At 38.9% G+C, this 17,376-nt stretch overlaps 3 protein-coding genes across 4 annotated transcripts; all 3 read right to left on the bottom strand.

Annotated features, from left to right (window-relative positions):
• Positions 1–185: 185 nt before the first annotated feature.
• On the bottom strand, positions 186–3,225 carry LOC126605757 (RHOMBOID-like protein 10, chloroplastic). The gene is made up of 9 exons (XM_050273193.1): positions 3,013–3,225; positions 2,618–2,841; positions 2,264–2,318; positions 2,087–2,167; positions 1,902–1,998; positions 1,749–1,816; positions 1,187–1,285; positions 996–1,037; positions 186–558 (listed from the first exon to the last, which is right to left on the bottom strand). The coding sequence occupies exons 1-9, from the start codon at positions 3,181–3,183 to the stop codon at positions 415–417; spliced, it is 981 nt and encodes a 326-aa protein (XP_050129150.1). The 5' UTR covers positions 3,184–3,225; the 3' UTR covers positions 186–414.
• Positions 3,226–3,352: 127 nt separating this feature from the next.
• LOC126605758 (probable E3 ubiquitin-protein ligase RHC1A) lies at positions 3,353–5,421 on the bottom strand. The gene is made up of 2 exons (XM_050273194.1): positions 4,653–5,421; positions 3,353–4,055 (listed from the first exon to the last, which is right to left on the bottom strand). The coding sequence occupies exon 1, from the start codon at positions 5,397–5,399 to the stop codon at positions 4,686–4,688; it is 714 nt and encodes a 237-aa protein (XP_050129151.1). The 5' UTR covers positions 5,400–5,421; the 3' UTR covers positions 3,353–4,055; positions 4,653–4,685.
• Positions 5,422–6,625: 1,204 nt separating this feature from the next.
• LOC126605752 (chaperonin 60 subunit alpha 2, chloroplastic-like) lies at positions 6,626–17,116 on the bottom strand. Of its 2 annotated transcripts, none has more exons than XM_050273185.1 (9): positions 16,866–17,110; positions 16,608–16,788; positions 10,001–10,122; positions 9,693–9,900; positions 9,438–9,583; positions 8,858–9,164; positions 8,358–8,608; positions 7,847–8,047; positions 6,626–7,314 (listed from the first exon to the last, which is right to left on the bottom strand). In XM_050273185.1, the coding sequence occupies exons 1-9, from the start codon at positions 16,923–16,925 to the stop codon at positions 7,024–7,026; spliced, it is 1,767 nt and encodes a 588-aa protein (XP_050129142.1). In that variant the 5' UTR covers positions 16,926–17,110; the 3' UTR covers positions 6,626–7,023. The 2 variants fall into 2 exon arrangements, with proteins under 2 accessions (XP_050129142.1, XP_050129143.1); XM_050273186.1 differs by having other exon boundaries at positions 7,073–7,376; positions 16,866–17,116.
• Positions 17,117–17,376: the final 260 nt, after the last annotated feature.

Below are 17,376 nucleotides of genomic sequence, written 5' to 3'. Positions count from 1 at the left end.
GATGGTATTTTGGCTCATTCAGTAGAACTGGGCATCAGAGCTTTGCTCATCCACACATTTCTTTTTACCTATCAACGGTTGAAATTTAACTAAATCTCAATTAGTTAAATTGCAATCGTTCTAAGAAAAAAAGAGAAAAACGTACCCATTAGGTATCAACAGGTAACTTTTAACGAACTGAGGGATCAGTGAACCTTTATTCTTCTTTATGATAAGAAAAATAACATTACACTTGGATGATACAGCCGCCCAAAGTAAATCCAGCACAGGGGGCAAGAACAGTAGTAAATTTATGAACCTTAAGGGTAACAAATAGTAAAACGTAAACGCCTAATCGGCCTTCTACATTCGTACACAAGGGTCCTTGATCACAAGAAGTTTGGGGATGACATTGCTTCTGCTAGACGAAAATGTCTACGATTTCTTTTTTGTGTTGATGAGGTAGAAAATAGGAGCCTTGTCAGAAAAAATTCTTCGCCCGTCAGCGGATGGAGATTCGTACTTCCATGCAGGTCCTAGAAGCCAGGATGTGGCAACTCCACCAAGCAAGCCTCCAAACTGAGATTCAGATGTCACACCCAATGCAAACATGAGGATAACAGAAACGAGAAGGAATTACGTACAGAGGATCTCTCTGCTTTCTTAATATATAAGATACATATAAGGAACCCTGTGCAAGCTCGTATGACTATCTAAAATAGCGGAGGGGAAGTAATCAAGAAACTCAATCCTAGTGGTGAAAAATTAGGGACTCAAAATTGAAAGCAACTGGACTTGCAGTGTCTTTATGTGTATGAGCGAGTGCGCGCATGTGTGCGTGTTACTGTGCAGAGAGAGAGAGAGAGAGAAGGACACGCGCGCACGCGCACACATTAATTAGCTTCCTTTTAAACATTAACCGAAAGACACGTACTGAAGCAGGTTGATTAGAATTCAAACAGTGTTAAGGAGTGAAAAAGAGACAAGAACATTGCTGTTCAGCCTGTTGTACTTACATGTCCCCAGTTATCAATGCCTTTGAAGAAGAAACCAATAGCCTGGAAGAAAAACATACGTTTATTTCTCCATTATTAATCCAGCCAACAGAAAGGAAAGGGGATTAAGGGAAGCTGATTAAGTTATGAAGATAGACAAAAGGCTCGAGTTGTGGAAAACTTCAAGATTTTGTACCAGAGAAGGAGCATACCATATTCAGGACAATCACGTGTGCTATCTGCTGCAGATCTTCTTTGCCACGTCCAACCAAACCTCTATGTCTCATGACAAACACAGCAAGAGATCCAACCTAAATAAAATATCAGACCCACAGGTTTGACTAATGATACGAGATGAGAGAACAATATCATGCCATAATAGCTTGAAAGAAGTTACACTTGATATTCCACAACACTGAGTAGGTTAACTAACATAGGTAGAATTTTAACACTCAATATTTAAACACAAACTAATCTACTTTTCCCAGGGAAGAATATTCGCTCTTGGAGGAAATTGTTTCGTTTAAAAGAGCATCAAATTGTGAAATGTACTGAAGAGGGAAGAGGGGGATAAAATGAAAACCACGGTATTAATTTGCACTTTGCAGTAATATCAACTGTGTCTGTGTGAATGCAAGACAACGAGACTGATTCTACTGAATTCCTATATTGGCACAATTTAATTAACCCCAGCTTCTCTGGTAAGCTGTATGGTGCATCTAATCTAAGAAATTGAAAGAAAGAGTGGCAGAAGAAACAGAATAAGTGTCTTACTAATCCGAAGACTGCTCCTGATGCACCAACTGCAGGTGCCTCACTGAACCCATAACTCATCGCTGAACCTGATTTTCTCGAAACCACTGAATCAGAATACTAGTGGCTAAGCAAATTTTTATTGGCTATTGTAGAGAGATCATGAGCTGTTACTTGCAATTGCTGAGGCAAAGTAGAGTGCAAGATATCTCTTAGGACCACTAATCTTCTCCATGGTAGGACCAACTGAATTCAAAGAATAACAATTAACCTGTAAACAGAGAAGCACATATACATACATCAGATTGAAATGCAGACATTAAAATGACAAGACATAACCAGTAAAATTAAAAGCGTACCAAGAGGTGCCCGATATTTGCATGCAAAAAGGACGATGTAACGAGCCTCCACAATTGCCCTTTGTCGATGAGGCTATTTATCTATGTATATACAACAAGATGTGAGAAAAAGCCCACTTAATGGCTGTTTCTATATTGCAAAAGAACAGGTTCTCACATTTTATTTTGCACTCTTACCTTGGCTCCCCATAGAAGTAACTCATCTTGCGTTGCACATTGCGCAATATAAACTCTGTCAGTACGATTTAACAAACAATAAGCTGTGTAGAGGATAGCCGGGTTCAATTCTAAAAACTTAAAAAGTATAGAGAAATTGGTTAAAGTGATCAGAAATCAAATCCCGATCGTTGAACTGACCAAAATCAAATAAGGATGGCATAGCAATCAAATATCGACAACATAGCGATCAGATATCTACCACATATTGAAAAACTGATGATTTTGGCAAATTTCCGAAAAATAAATCAAGTAAAAACTAAATTATACATTTATTTCATGATTGTTTTGGGAAGGTGATAAAATGATACTCACAAGATGTTAAGAGCAAGGAGGACATTAGTCCATTGTCTTCCATTGAAGAAGCTTTTAGTGGAAAACCTAGAAATTTGCCCTTCATTTGGGGAATCATCGCTAGTTTCTCCTCCTCCTCCACCAAAGAAACTAAAGCAAGCAGAAGCTGAAGCATTGCTACTTGGCAATGGCAGAAAGTTAAATCCTTCCTTCAATCCGTGCAGGGGACTATGATGGGCAAGTTTCTGCTAACGTTTAACAGTACATAAGAGATTGAAGAACCCATAAACTAATTAAAATTAACAAAAACCCTTGTTTTGTATTACCCATTTAAATCAAATTAAGACATTTAACAATCCGAAGAAAATTGAAAATTGAAAATTGAGGGAGGAGTGAATGAATAGCAATAACAGTACCTGAAAGTAGGAATGGAAAATGGAGCGGAGGCGGAAGTGGTGGTGGTGGAAGATGTGGTGACTGAGGCGGAGAGAAGCGGCGGCGGTGAGGTGATGATGTATGGGGTTTGGAGTGGGACCCGCTCTGGGGAAGGAGAACCATTGCGCCTGAAGCTCACCTGATCTGATCATTCCAAACTTCTTAATTTACGTAACTTCAACCGTATATGATATAAAGGAAAACTAATGGAATAAGAAGGATTTTATCCTTGAATTTTGACGATAATGATAAAATAAATGATAAAGTGAATAATATTAAGATTGATTTTTTACTATAAAAATATAATTTTTCGTTAAAGTAAACAGTATTGGAAATTTTTCCGTTAAAGTTCTCTATATATAAACAACATAAAGTCATTAACTTAGTTAGTGCAATTGTGGTTTGTTACCAGTTGTCTTTAAAAAAAAAAAATCAAACTAGTTAGTGAAGTGCTCCAAAATGTACAATTAATATTTCCTTATAAGAAACTGAAAGAAATACAAGAAATGAAAAGAATTAGCATGTATATAACTAGAGCCCACTCTGAGGAGGGTGTACAAAAGATGCCACCGTACACAGCTCCCGATTTTTAGAAGGGCTCGAAATTTTATTTACGTGTACACAAATTTATTTGTACGTATATTAAAATGTGCAAGATAAGACCAAAGTACTTTTCCAGCACTAGTGGTTTAGGCTTTCCAGCATTTTAACATGTAATATTTCAATTTTATAGAACAAAATAATAATAAAGAAAAAGAAGAGCCTCTGTCTAAGTTTAATACTCAGGGCCGGCCTGCACAAAACAATATTAGGAAACAATGGTGTAATGAAGTACTTACCTGGCTGATTTTAGCATATTCAAATGTGTGTTTTCTACACACATACGGGTCTCTTCTTATTAAAAAAAAGTCGTACAAATATAATGTGAAAAATATGGTAAGAATAACATTTTTGTATATCACACCATCTTTACTCTATTAAATAATCTGGCTATAGAATGATCAAGAGGACCACCAGGTTCTGTCTGCACAATATCATCATCATGATCAACAAACAGTAAATAAGCTTTTTTTTTTTCAAAATAAATTAAAAGAAGGCCAAATTGGATCATTCATCCCCGTGGCCATAGGAAACTTGCATGATGACCCCCGTAGTGAAAAAACTAGGGCTTAAACCCTTGTGGTCAAGAATGTTAGCAAATTTAGTCAAAAAGTAAGATTTCTGTTAAATGACTGTTAAAATTATAGGTAAAACTGTATTTTCAGTTCCAATTGACATTTAAAATAAATAATTTTTTTATAACAATTTACAAAAAAAAATAATGCTTAATTTTTTAAATAAAAAAAAGTCTCAATTCAATGTTAATTGGAACTGAAAATACAGTTTTACCCCAACTTTTAACAGTCATTTAACAGAAATCTTACTTTTAGACTAAATTTGTTAACATTCTAGACCACAGGGGTTTAATTCCTAGTTTTTTCACCACGGGTTCATCATGCAAGTGTCCTATGACCACAGGATGAACAATCCAATTTAGCCAATAAAAGAATTAAGGGCCGGAATCAGAATTTCCATTCCAACTTGCAACCCGTAATCTAATACGTTCAAAGTAGAAAATTACCTCCGGTACGTTGTTGGTAATTATCCATAGTAATTAACGTTGCGTCCAATTAACCAATGCAGAAAATGGCCAGAAAATTAAGAAGAGATTCCACCAGCACCGCCAAATATTTGGGCTTTCTGTCACCTCCTCCTCCTCCTCCTCCTCATCTTCATAGTAATCGTCATTCGGGCTGCAGCTGCTGGCTGCTTGAAGCTCGTAGCGGCAAACCGGGCATGTATTGTGTATGTGAAGCCAAGGGAGTATGCAGTCGGAATGGTAGACATGCTTGCATGGCATCTCCCTCGCTTCTCCGCCAACCTCAAACCCTTCCTTGCACACGGGGCAATTTGGCTCGTTGGCTAACTGCCCTTCCGATATTTTCACCAATGGCAAAGCTCGAATGGCAGAAGTTGCTGCTGCAGAGGGACCTGGACGGTCATTCTCAACCATCCAGGTCCCTCCAGTAACATCATTTACCGCATCCTCAAAGGTGATCCAAGACACTCGTTCATCTTCGTTTTCCGTCCGCCAACGAGACAAGGTATCCAGTAACCGGGCAGCGGGGGACGGTTGTTCTAGGCCTGTAAGGTGATCGATAAGCCTAGGCCTCGAAACATCGAGCTCGTGATTAAACTCGGTGTAGCAGTAAGGAAATAGAATTGCATGTGGGTTGGAAGAGGCAATTCTTATGGTACGTAGGCAGTGTTGGCACCAACTTCTTATTCCGTTGACAATATCACGAGGACGATGAGCCTGCAGTGACATTGTTGGAAATTCGAACGAGATTTTGTTTGCCTTGGGAAGAAGAACGAGGGGAGGACACATATATATATATATATAGTGTATATATATGGTGTAATAGCTAGGCAAGATTTGTGAAGGGTTGAAGGGAGAGAAAAGGATGGCTTTGGCTTTCCGTACAGTTGGAGATTCCTTTTACTAAAACTCCGGTTTGGATTTCTGTACGCTTTACTTTCGTTATGGCGTCTTATCAACTCAACAAAGCAAAGAATGATTTAGACTTGATGTAAAGTCGTATGTGCGTAAACAAAATGCTACACTTATCACATGAGTAATGTTACATTTATCACATTTGTACGAGAGATTTCTCTAATAGAGATGAAGCCTACCAACCAATAAAAAGTAGGTTCTACCTCTATTATTACTAATGTGGTACATCAATTGTGGTATAAAAATATATGGTATAAGTAGGGCATAGGTTAGTGCTGTTCGGTTTTGGGGTTAAATCGAACACCGAAACTAAAATTTATTGCCATTTGGTTCGGTTCAATTTGACAGTAGGAATTGAAGTGAAACTAAACCATTCAATTTTGGTTTGGTTTGATTTCAAACGATTTGGTTTCGGTTTGGACCTAACTTATAGGCTTGTTAAAAATTGAGCTTACCTTATAGGCCTATTTCGGCTTGGGGTTCCCAACTTTTTATTTTGTTTTATTTTTATAGTGTTTTCAATTTGTTATGGCTCCCAAACGAGAAAGAAGAATAGTTTTCGGTAAGTAAAACCAAAATTGATAACCACCATACTAAAATTCTAGGATATCCCTCTGAGATTGTTCAAAATCAAATGGGAAATATAAATCCCAGCACCCAATGACCACTATACTAAAATTCAAGTATCCAAATTCAAATCCATGTACGCCAAATAACCAACTACACCCCCAACACTTAATATGCTAATTACATTATTATTATTTTTTAATTTTTATTTTAATTTTTAATTTTATGTGATTCGGTTCGATTTCAGTTCGGTTCCAAATATTAGGAACCAAAACCAAACCGTTATTTCAGCTTTCGGTTCGGTTTCAAACCTAAACCGTTTCGAAACTGGAAAAACCAATCCGTTCGTTGCAGTCCTCTTTGATCCGTGTTTCGTTCTGGTTTTTGATCCCAAGTTCCCACCCTAGATAAAAGTAACATTTTTGTTAAATAATGGGCGAATTGCTTGCTCAACTACTATCCAATGTTACGGATTTCATTTCAAAAACTAGGGTTTTCGTTATCTATTTTATCAGTAACAGTCAGCAGGTACAAGAGCAAATGTTTGTTGCATATGTACAAGCAACAATTGTTTATAGAAGAACAAATCCTTGATTGGTAGGAACACAGTTTACAACTTGGGCAAAAACGTATCAACTGACAACGTTGGCCATGCGAACGTATACGAAATCTTGATCGTATATGTTCATCCTCTCCGTATAAAATTCCGATTCCTAACAGATTCTTTTTCACAGCGCTCCAAGCTTGTTTTCATCTTCATATCAAATCCACAAGAAATTATACTTAAGTTCCGAAGCTTGGTTGCAAAGCATGGAATACGAAATTCCAGTTTGCCTCTTTCTCAGCTTTGATGTAACTCTCTTGACTGCATTCACTGAGGAGTTATTCCTGGAACAAAAGGAACAGCGGGCTTTTTCGTCTTTGTTTTCTCCACCAATACGGCTTGAGTTGTAAGAACCACTCCGGCAATGGAGACCGCAATTTGAAGGGCACATCTTGAAACCCTACAAGGATCTATAACTCCTCCATCAGGGAGATCTTCATAGTTCCCTGTCATTGCATTGTACCCAACTCTCCAATCAGAACTTTTAGTCTTCTCCACAACAACTTCTCCATCATCCCCTGCATTAGTTGCAATTGCTTTTGCAGGAGCAAGTAGAGCCTGCATACGACATTGACAGATTTTCTTGCATGAAAACGGTGTAGGCCTTCAACTAGGCATAACTGCAATATTAAAGTTTTTATAAAAAGAAAACGCATTTAGGCATAAAAAAATTTAGTTTAATTGTAGAAGCTAAAGACTTTCAAATCCAATGAAAGAGGCCAATCATATGATGATTTTTCTGAGATGTAGCTTCGGGTTTTTCTGTGTGTGCTAGCTAGAAAAGTCCAATTCTGTGTTGGTAAGAACATCGTGAGCTTATTGACTCAACGGATGTAGCCCGTTGTTTAACATAAGGTATAACCATAGAACCATGTGTCAGGATTCCTTGCAAGGAAAAACTGAACATTGAATGATTGGTGCAACAACAAAGAGTGAAAAGACTCAGCAACACTAATGGCATTTTCTCCTCTTTCTTGCCCTATATACAGATAGATGCATGTACGGGCCATGTGGGTGTGCATATGTGCACGCAGATTGATAATGTGCCTGTTTGTACGTGTGAGTAAAGGAAAGAAAAGGAGACCCTCACCTTTGCTACAAGGTCAGCACCAATCTGCTCATCTAAATCTTCCATAGAATCCTTGATGGAAGGAATAAATTCTGAGAGATGTACATATGTGGCACCACCACCAGGCACCACTCCTTCCTCCATAGCAGCAAATGTAGCATTCTTTGCATCCTCGATTCTGAGTTTGCGATCTTCAAGTTCGACCTCCGTATGTGCTCCTACCTAAGGCATATGAAAATCAGTTAATAATAAAACCATGATAAAAATAAAATTTAGAAAATAAGCGAGGGTAGCTCGCTGGAAAAGGGTGTGTATGGTAGTCTGTTTTTTTATGAGAACAAGAAGAGCAAATTGACTGCAACAGAACAGTAGATTCATTTATAATTACTACTTTGCAGCACTAATGCACAAACATAAGCTTTTTCTAATTTGTAGCACAAATGTACAATCAGCATAAAGGAACATATAAAATCGAAAAAGAAGAATTTTCAACACATCATATCAGATATTGTTGCTCTTTCATATCGCAGACCTTAATTACAGCAACTCCACCGCAAAGTTTGGCAATTCTTTCGGAGAGCTTTCTCGACAGGTTTGCATTTTCTGTTTCTGCCAGATCCTTCTTGATCTGCAATATTCTTGCCTGAATCTCAGCTTTAGTAGAAGGGTCTGCAACTATCGTTGTTGAATTACTTGTTATTTTCACTTTTCTTGCAATTCCAAGTTGATCTGATGTTGCACTCTCAAGGGTCAAACCAAAATCTCCAGAGAGAAAATCAGCACCTGAAAGTTGCAATTTGATTATTGTTTTTACTGACACAGAACAAATAACCTAATAACATCATGCCGAAATATTAGTAGTCCGATGTAGAGAACCTATAGTTCTCACAAAGTTTGAAAAACGATGTTGTTTTGTAGACCGATACATTTGATAAATGAGATTTACATAATCATAGTAAAATAATTACTAGCTGAATATATCTCAGAAGCATGTGAAAAAGATAAAGATCGGCATGTGATGAATATGTTCACCTGTCATAAGTGCAATATCTTGCAAAATAGCCTTTTTCCCCTCTGCAAATCCAGGACATTTAACAACAGCGACTTTTAGTAAACCCTGCTTTTTGTTCACCACCAGTGTTTCCAGTACTTGCTTTGAGATATCCTCTGCAATGATTAGCAGCGGGATACTCAGTTGGGTTGTCTTTTCCAATAAAGGAACAATTTCTCTAACAGTTGAAATCTTGTGATCAGTTACTAGGACCTTAGCTTTGTCAAACTCCACAAGAGATTTTTCCTGGTTCGTAATGAAGTGGGAGGACATGTATCCCTTGTCAAACTGTACGGAACAAAAAATATTAATGCATTATTTTGAATATCAAGTAAACAAGAATTCTAACAGAAACTAAAAGAATAAAACAATCAACCAGAGCCCAACTCTAGTTTTGAGATTTGCTTTTGTGATTAGGATTTCAAAATACGTAAGCATAAATATATGGCAAACGATCATTCATTTCTATGATAATTTCCGTAATCTCAATAACTCAACTTTTAAATCCAGAAGTTTATATACTTTGTCATAAGTTTTACTGGGCACAAATCATTTCATTACCTTCAGCCCTTCTTCAACTAAAACAGACGTTTCAAATGATGAGGATGACTCAATTGAGATCACTCCATCAGGGCCAATCTTTTCTATAGCTTCAGCAATCAAATTACCGATGAACTCGTCATTTCCAGCAGAAATTGAAGCTACAGCTGCAGAGGGGGGAAAAGACTTAATATTATATCTATAAGAGATATGAGAACGAAAAAAAATAAACTCGAAAATTGATTTTATGTTATTTGAATGACAAGAAATGATCACCTTTAATGTCATTCCTTCCTTTTACCGGAAGACTCTTCTCCTTCAAGATCTTGACCAATTCATTGACAGTCCTATCCATTCCTTTCTTCAGAGAAATTGGGTTAGCTCCAAAAGCTACTGCTAAAAGTCCACCTTTGATCATTTCTCTTGTCAAAATGACTGCAGTGGTGGTACCATCACCTGCCAAATTATTCATTTTCTTTGCAACCTGCATGTAGGAAAGTAAAGATCTAATCTTTCTAATTTTATGCTTGGAAATGCATCAAGATAAGATTCAGCAAGAGAATTATCTAGCAACCAAGAACAACCTCTTGGATTAGCATCGCTCCCACGTTCTCAATTGTATCTGATAGCTCTATGGACTGAACAATTGTTACACCATCATTAATCACTTTCAGTTTTTCAGACTCAGAAAGAACAACATTACGTCCTGCAGTTTCACTTAAGATCAATCAACAAAGCTCACGTAAACACATCACCAACTAATTATTTGTAAATGTGTAAAAAGAACAAATTAGTTGCATCAGTTTCAAATTGGGGGCATCTTTTAGTTTCATATCACATATAACCGGCAACAAGATTCATGTACGCCTCATTGTTCCAAATGTAAACCACTTCAAGTCCTTGGAACATTATGTGTCATAATAACTGATGTTGTATTGGGCCTTGGTATTTGGGCTTCATTACTTAGCCCATGATTCATGTAAGAGGGGAGGAAACCCTTATTCTATAAAAAGGCTCCCTCAAACTCACTTAAGGGAGAGGGAAACAGACAGAGCGGAAACGGAAGAGCAAAGAGAACAAACACTGCCTCTATAGCCTCCATGTATATTCAACATTCATTTACATAGTGAAACGGAATCAACACCAGTGTGGACGTAGCCTCAACTTGAGGTGAACCATGATATATCTTTGTGTTCTTGTGCGTTTGTGTAATTCACGGTCGGATTTACGTTGGTCCAAGATCGACCCGATTTTGTGCATCAACATTTGGCGCCGTCTGTGGGAATCGACACGAAAAGCTATGTCGGTTCTCTTTCATTTTTCATCACACCACCGTGAAACCCTCACAACCTCCACTGTGCCGTGAAACCCTCACAACCTCCACTGTGAATCAGCAGAAACCTAAGAACCAAACACCTGCACAGTCACAGCAAAACCTATGTCTTTCACTCCATCTCCCAGTCATGGCAGCAGCGAAGGAAACACACCACAAGCAACTCACTTCCTGCAATCACAAAGCAACAGTCTGCTCAACTCCCCAGACAAACACCACCAAGGAACCAATGGAAGAACCAAAGCTGGCCGAGCCCACAGCCACCGAAATCCTCACGACCCCTCCGAGCTCCACTGAAATCCTCCATCCACAACCTCCGCAGGACGAAGAAGAGACCTCTCGAAAATGATGCCTATTTCTCCAACTCATCTACCCTCTACCGTGATCAACTCCTACGATGCCACCTCACGAGCCGACTCATCCAAATCGGCGTCACCGACGTGTTCACTGTCCCCGGTGACTTTTACTTGACTCTGCTCGACGACCTCGTCGTCGAGCTACAACGAACTAACGATTACAGGATGAACAGGATTCTTGACCACATTATTGGGTTGCCAGATTTTAGCCAAGAGCTGAGATGCTTTCAGACTGTGACTTGTTATCAGGCTGTGGTGAATAATCTGGAAGATGCGCTACGAAGAAACCCCACGACAAAGAGGAGATGAGATCTTTTTCTTTTGTTATTTTATTATTATCATTTATGCCCCATTAACATGACAACTCATTGTCTAATAATATTATTATTGCTATACATGTGATATCACAGTGATCATTATTATAAAACGTGGTAAAGTCTGTACATCCACTACACCATTTACATTATTTAATGATTTTATCACATGATCACTGTCAAAAACGTGACAAAGCACATCACATAAAGTTACGCATACATATATACTTTAGTGGAATGATAACTAACAAATGGAGCGGCAACTCCTCCTTGTTTTAGGCTCTTTGCATCTCTCTCTTCTCTACCAAAATTACAAGCACACTGCAAGTTTTCAAAGGGAAACCGTATCCACCCAATTCCATCTGCCAAAAGAAATAAAGCACCTTTACTTTTCCCTTTCAACAAACATCGTTATGATGTTTCATCACGAAACAAGGGATGTCAATTTGTTGTCTTCCCTTTTTTCTTTTTGACTAACCAAAAGTGTCTTTTGGCCACTTGGCCACATACTCCAACATTGCTAACACCACATACTATATGGTCAATGCTTATCATTATAATAAGACTCTATCATGATTATTCCACATGACTATTCCACTACATGGGAAGTCTGACACATGACACATTTTCTTTCTTTGAATGTTAGGGCATGGTGGGTACGGTACACATTTTCTTTCTTTATGGGTCCAAAACGTGGCTGTTCAGATTTTACGCTAATTTTACCATTTAATTTAGGATTATGTTTCCTATTTTATTTGATTATTATTTTTAGTTTCCTAGTGGGAATAAAGGACCTGTTTTTAGGGTTTGTGTGGGGGCTTACAATTTTTTCACTACGCTTTATTTTATGGAATTTTGGAGACAGAGAGAATTGCTAGGGTTTTGGAGATTTTCTACTTGAAGGTGTTTTCAATCATTTTCTTAATAATATTTTCTATGATTTCAATTATGAATATGCGTAACTAATTCCTTTTGCTAGGGCAAAGCCTTGAGCCTTAGCATGAAGATTTTTATTTAATTGCTTATGATTGATTGCATGCATACTTTGAATTGTTAATCACCGGGGATAAAAACTATCTAATTGTCTTAATGCCTGATCACCATTAGGATCTTTAGAAAAGTAATTTGATGCAATTTTGGTCGGAAGGTTCCCTGAAATTGATGCTGGCTTCTTGTGATTAATAATTGTAATTTCACTTAGGATGAACACCACGTCTTAAGGATTGCATGGTTTTTCAAAGGGTTTTCATAAAGCATAATGAGTCTTTCATGTTCAAATTTGATCCAAACGTCCGGCCAGGTTGCAAGTTAGATATACGTTATACGTTAAAGGTTCCAAGTAGAATATAAATTAGGAAAACCTAACCTTCAAAGTGGCATGTGTAGATCATAAGTAATTGGTAAAAGTTCATAGGATTGCTAGGTGATGGTGGAACCCTAGTGCTTTCTTAATTTGATTTCTCCAAAACTGTTTTCTTTTCCCTCTAGTTTTAATATTGCAGATTGTCTTATTTTTATTAGTTAAATTTGTTTTATTAAATTAGACCATAAAAATCAATCATCTCAAGTTCTACTTTACAATAATTAATTGGTTTGTTTCGAATTATTTAATAATCCCTGTGGAGAACGACCTCGCGAGATTCGTTTATACTATAACAACCTTGTGATTCTTGCAAGTATAATAGGAATTTTTAGCCCGTTCACATGTGTAGTAAAATCACTATCACCGAGCAACCGCCTCGCCGCGAGCATTGCCTCAAGCCGAGCAGCCTCACAACGTGTGCTACCTCTAGCTGAGTATTGCTCCACGTTAAGCATCGTCTCATGTCGAGTATTAGTTCTGGACGACATCTAGTCACTTCAGTCCGCACATGGATTGGATTTGAAGTCCAGCCAAAAGACTCTTGACTAAAGACTTGGGGGACTTCTGTTGTACCATATATTGGGCCTCATTACTTAGCCCATGATTCATGTAAGAAGGGAGGAAACCCTTATTCTATAAAAGGGCTCCCTCACTCACTTAAGGGAGAGGGAAACAAATAGGGGAAACGGGAGAGCAAACAGAATAGCAAAGAGAGCAAACATTGCCTCTATAGCCTCCATGTATATTCAACATTTATTTACATAGTGAAACGGAATCAACACTAGTGTGGACGTAGCATCAACATGAGGTGAACCATGATATATCTTTGTGTTCTTGTGCGTTTGTGTGATTCACGGTCGGATTTACGTTGGTCCATGATCGACCTGAGATGTCGCCCAGAACTAATACTCGACATGAGACGGTGCTTAACGTAGAGCAATACTCAGCTAGAGGTAGCACGCGTTGTGAGTCTGCTTGTCTAGAGGCAATGCTCGTGGCGAGGTGGTTGCTTGGCTGGAGGCGGTGCTCATTGCGAGGCGACGGCTTGTGGCGTTCTTCATTGTAAGTATGCACTCGACGTCAGCGTGAGCTCATTATGAATTAATTCTCGACATGACTCGGATCCGCTTGTTGGGTTTGTATATGGGTCTATGTGTCGGTGAATCTTTTAGCTGGAGACTTCAAACCCAATCCATGTGCGGGTTGAAGTGACTAGATGTTGTCCTGAACTAGTACTCGACATGAGGCAATGGTCAACGTAAAGTAATACTCAACTAGAGGTATCACACGTTGAGATGCTGCTTGGCTAGAGGCATTGCTCGCGGCGAGGCGGTTGCTCGACTGGAGGCGGTGCTCGTTGCAAGGCGGCTTGGCTCGTGGCGTTCCTCATTGCGAGTATGCACTCGACGTCAGCGTGTGCTCATTATGAGTTAACTCTTGGGTCCACAAGTCGGGTCTTTGAGTCAGGGCCATCCGTAGGGTCCATGAGTCGGGGTTCGAGCTCAAGGATGTCCAATCTCGTAAGTACCCGAACGAATGGGTGTCCAAGCTCACAGGTGTCCAACTCACGTGGTGGAATAGTCATGTGGAATAATCATGATAGAGTCTTATTATAATGATAAGCATTGACCATACAGTATGTGGTGTTAGCAATGTTGGAGTATGTGGCCAAGTGGCCAAAAGACACTTTTGGTTAGTCAACAAGAAAAAAGGGAAACAACAAATTGACATCCCTTGTTTTGTGATGAAACATCATAACGATGTTTGTTGAAAGGGAAAAGTAAAGGTGCTTTATTTCTTTTGGCAGATGGAATTGGGTGGATACGGTTTCCCTTTGAAAACTTGCAGTGTGCTTGTAATTTTGGCAGATAAGAGAGAGATGCAGAGAGCCTAAAACAAGGAAGAGTTGCCGCTCCATTTGTTAGTTATCATTCCACTAAAGTATATATGTATGCATAACTTTGTGTGATGTGCTTTGTCACGTTTTTGACAGTGATCATGTGATAAAATCATTAAATAATGTAAATGGTGTAATGGATGTACAGACTTTACCATGTTTTATGATAATGATCACTGTGATATCACATCACATGTATAGCAATAATAATATTATTAGACAATGAGTTGTCATGTTAATGAGGCATAAATGATAATAATAAAGTAATAAAATAACAAAAGAAAAAGATCTCATCTCCTATTTGTTGTGGGGTTTCTCCGTAGCGCATCTTCCAGATTATTCACCACAGCCTGATAGCAAGTCACTGTCTGAAAGCATCTCAGCTCTTGGCTAAAATTTGGCAACCCAATAGTGTGGTCAAGAATCCTAGTCGTCCTGTAATCGTTCGACCCTCCAACCGGCGTTGAGTTCGTTGCAGCAGCCGATGTTGGTGAGCCCGAGCTCGGTGACGAGGTCGTTGAGCAGAGTCAAGTTAAAGTCACCGGGGACAGTGAACACGTCGGTGACGCCGATTTGGACGAGTCGGCTCATGAGGTGGCAACCAAGAGTGGTGTTGCAGGAGTTGATCACGGTAGAGGGTAGATGAGTTTGAGAAATGGGCATCATTTTCGAGAGGTCTCTTCTTCGTCCTGGAAGGAAGAGAAGACAGGGGAGGTTGTGGAGGGAGGATTTTAGTGGAGCTTGGAAGGGTTGTGAGGATTTCGGTGGCTGTGGGCTTGGCCGGCTTTGGTTCTTCCATTGGTTCCTTGGTGGTGTTTGTCTGGGGAGTTGAGCAGACTGTTGCTTTGTGATTGTAGGAAGTGAGGTGCTTGTGGTGTGTTTCCTTCGCTGCTGCCGTGACTGGGAGATGGAGCGGAAGACATGGGTTTTGCTGTGATTGTGTAGGTGTTTGGTTCTTCGGTTTTTGCCGATTCATGGTGGAGGGTGTGAGGGTTTCACGGTGGTGTGATGAAAAAATGAAAGAGAACCGACATAGCTTTTCGTGTCGATTCCCACAGACGACGCCAAATGTTGATGCACAAAATCGGGTCGATCTTGGACCAACGTAAATCCGACCGTGAATCAGACAAACGTACAAGAACACAAAGATATATCGTGGCTCACCTCAAGTTGAGGCTACGTCCACACTGATGTTTTCACTATGTAAATGAATGTTGAATATACATGGAGGCTATAGAGGCAATGTTTGCTCTCTTTGCTATTCTTTTTGATCTCCCGTTTCCCCTCTGTTTGTTTCCCTCTCCCTTAAGTGAGTGTGAGGGAGCCCTTTTATAGAATAAGGGTTTCCTCCCCTCTTACATGAATCATGGGCCTACGTAATGAAACCCAAATACCGAGGCCCAATATATGGTACAACAACTGAAATCCTAGATAACCTAAAGGGGTTGACCAACTAAGATGCCACTATCGGTCATGAACCCTCCTATTGATTCTTCTTATAATTCGACAAAATGGAAACAGTATCTCCCTAGTACTCCACGATCACCGATCAATTACGAATACAAAATGGAAACAGTATCTCCCTAGAACTCCACGATCACCGATCAATTACGAATCTTTTTGGTAGTACACTACACCAATATTCATCACAACCGTGCAATCAAAAGTTCAAACCCGACTGAAGAAGGTACCAAATTTTATCAGCTGCACTGATTCAATTCGAAAAGGAAACTACATTCCTAAACATATGGATACACACAATCACAAATCTTTGTAAAGTCATGCAACAATGGTTCAACTTCATTCCTAAACATAAGAAAATACATCATAACAGAAAAGTATACGCTTTCGAAAGGATTAAGAAAACAAACCGAAAAGCGGAACACACCTGGAATAATAACAATTGAAAAGGAGGAAAACCCAGATACCTTTAGGTCCTAAGGTAAGGGAAACAGCATCAGCAAGTTTATCTATCCCAGTTTGTAAGGCATCCCTGCATTCTGTACCAAAAGATATCTTCTTTGCGCCGGTTTTGATCACATGCCTCCTCAAAGCCTGTGGCCTTCTCCAAAACCCAGCTACTCGTTGCTTCTGAAAATTGCTCTGAAGCTGCAATGGAAACCATTAGCCCAAAATCACAGTTGAGAGACAGAGAGAGAGAGAGAGAGAGAGAGAGAGTCTCTTACAGAGAAGAAAGATTTTTGAAAGAAGAGTTGAGAGGAGGAGGAGGAGAAGGAGATAGACATTTCTGGGTGCTGGCGGAACAAGGAGGTTGAGGTTTAGGACAACTTTCCCGGAATTTGAAGGATTTTCCTGGAAATTTTTGACGGGTTTTAGTGTTGGTGCGCAGGGGTTTTGGGAGGTGTGGAGGATGGTTTTGTCATGTTATAATTTTATTTTATTTATTCTGTGATTCATTTAATTACCAACGGTGAGCTAGAATCGAAAATTGAAATCAAAACACAAATCAAAATGAATCGCACCGAATGTTTTGATTTTTGTGGTTTGAAGATGTTTTCAGTTTAAAACCAAATCGTAATATGAAAACATGATTTGATTTCGATTTTGAACATTAAAACCATACTTAAATTGAACCGCATCGCAAAAATTAAATAAATATTTAGTTTAATACCAATATTAAGTCATTTATATTTGAGGCTTTCTTTGTTTTTTTTATGAATTTTAATGTGGCTTGTT

The sequence above is a fragment of the Malus sylvestris genome, chromosome 15 (genome assembly GCF_916048215.2).
Source record: "Malus sylvestris chromosome 15, drMalSylv7.2, whole genome shotgun sequence".
Classification (NCBI taxonomy): domain Eukaryota; kingdom Viridiplantae; phylum Streptophyta; class Magnoliopsida; order Rosales; family Rosaceae; genus Malus; species Malus sylvestris.
This window is presented reverse-complemented; position numbering and strand designations above follow the sequence as displayed.

Coding starts and splice junctions, on each gene's coding strand:
- LOC126605758 (XM_050273194.1), bottom strand. CDS start 5,399: ATGTCACTGCAGGCTCATCGTCCTCGTGATATTGTCAACGGAATAAGA.
- LOC126605752 (XM_050273185.1), bottom strand. CDS start 16,925: ATGTCTATCTCCTTCTCCTCCTCCTCCTCTCAACTCTTCTTTCAAAAA. Junction 8,609..8,857: donor AGATATTGCACTTATGACAG/GTGAACATATTC, acceptor TGCAACTTTCAG/GTGCTGATTTTCTCTCTGGA. Junction 7,315..7,846: donor GTGCTGACCTTGTAGCAAAG/GTGAGGGTCTCC, acceptor TGTCGTATGCAG/GCTCTACTTGCTCCTGCAAA.
- LOC126605757 (XM_050273193.1), bottom strand. CDS start 3,183: ATGATCAGATCAGGTGAGCTTCAGGCGCAATGGTTCTCCTTCCCCAGA. Junction 1,038..1,186: donor ACGTGATTGTCCTGAATATG/GTATGCTCCTTC, acceptor TTTTTCTTCCAG/GCTATTGGTTTCTTCTTCAA. Junction 559..995: donor GCATTGATAACTGGGGACAT/GTAAGTACAACA, acceptor TCTGAATCTCAG/TTTGGAGGCTTGCTTGGTGG.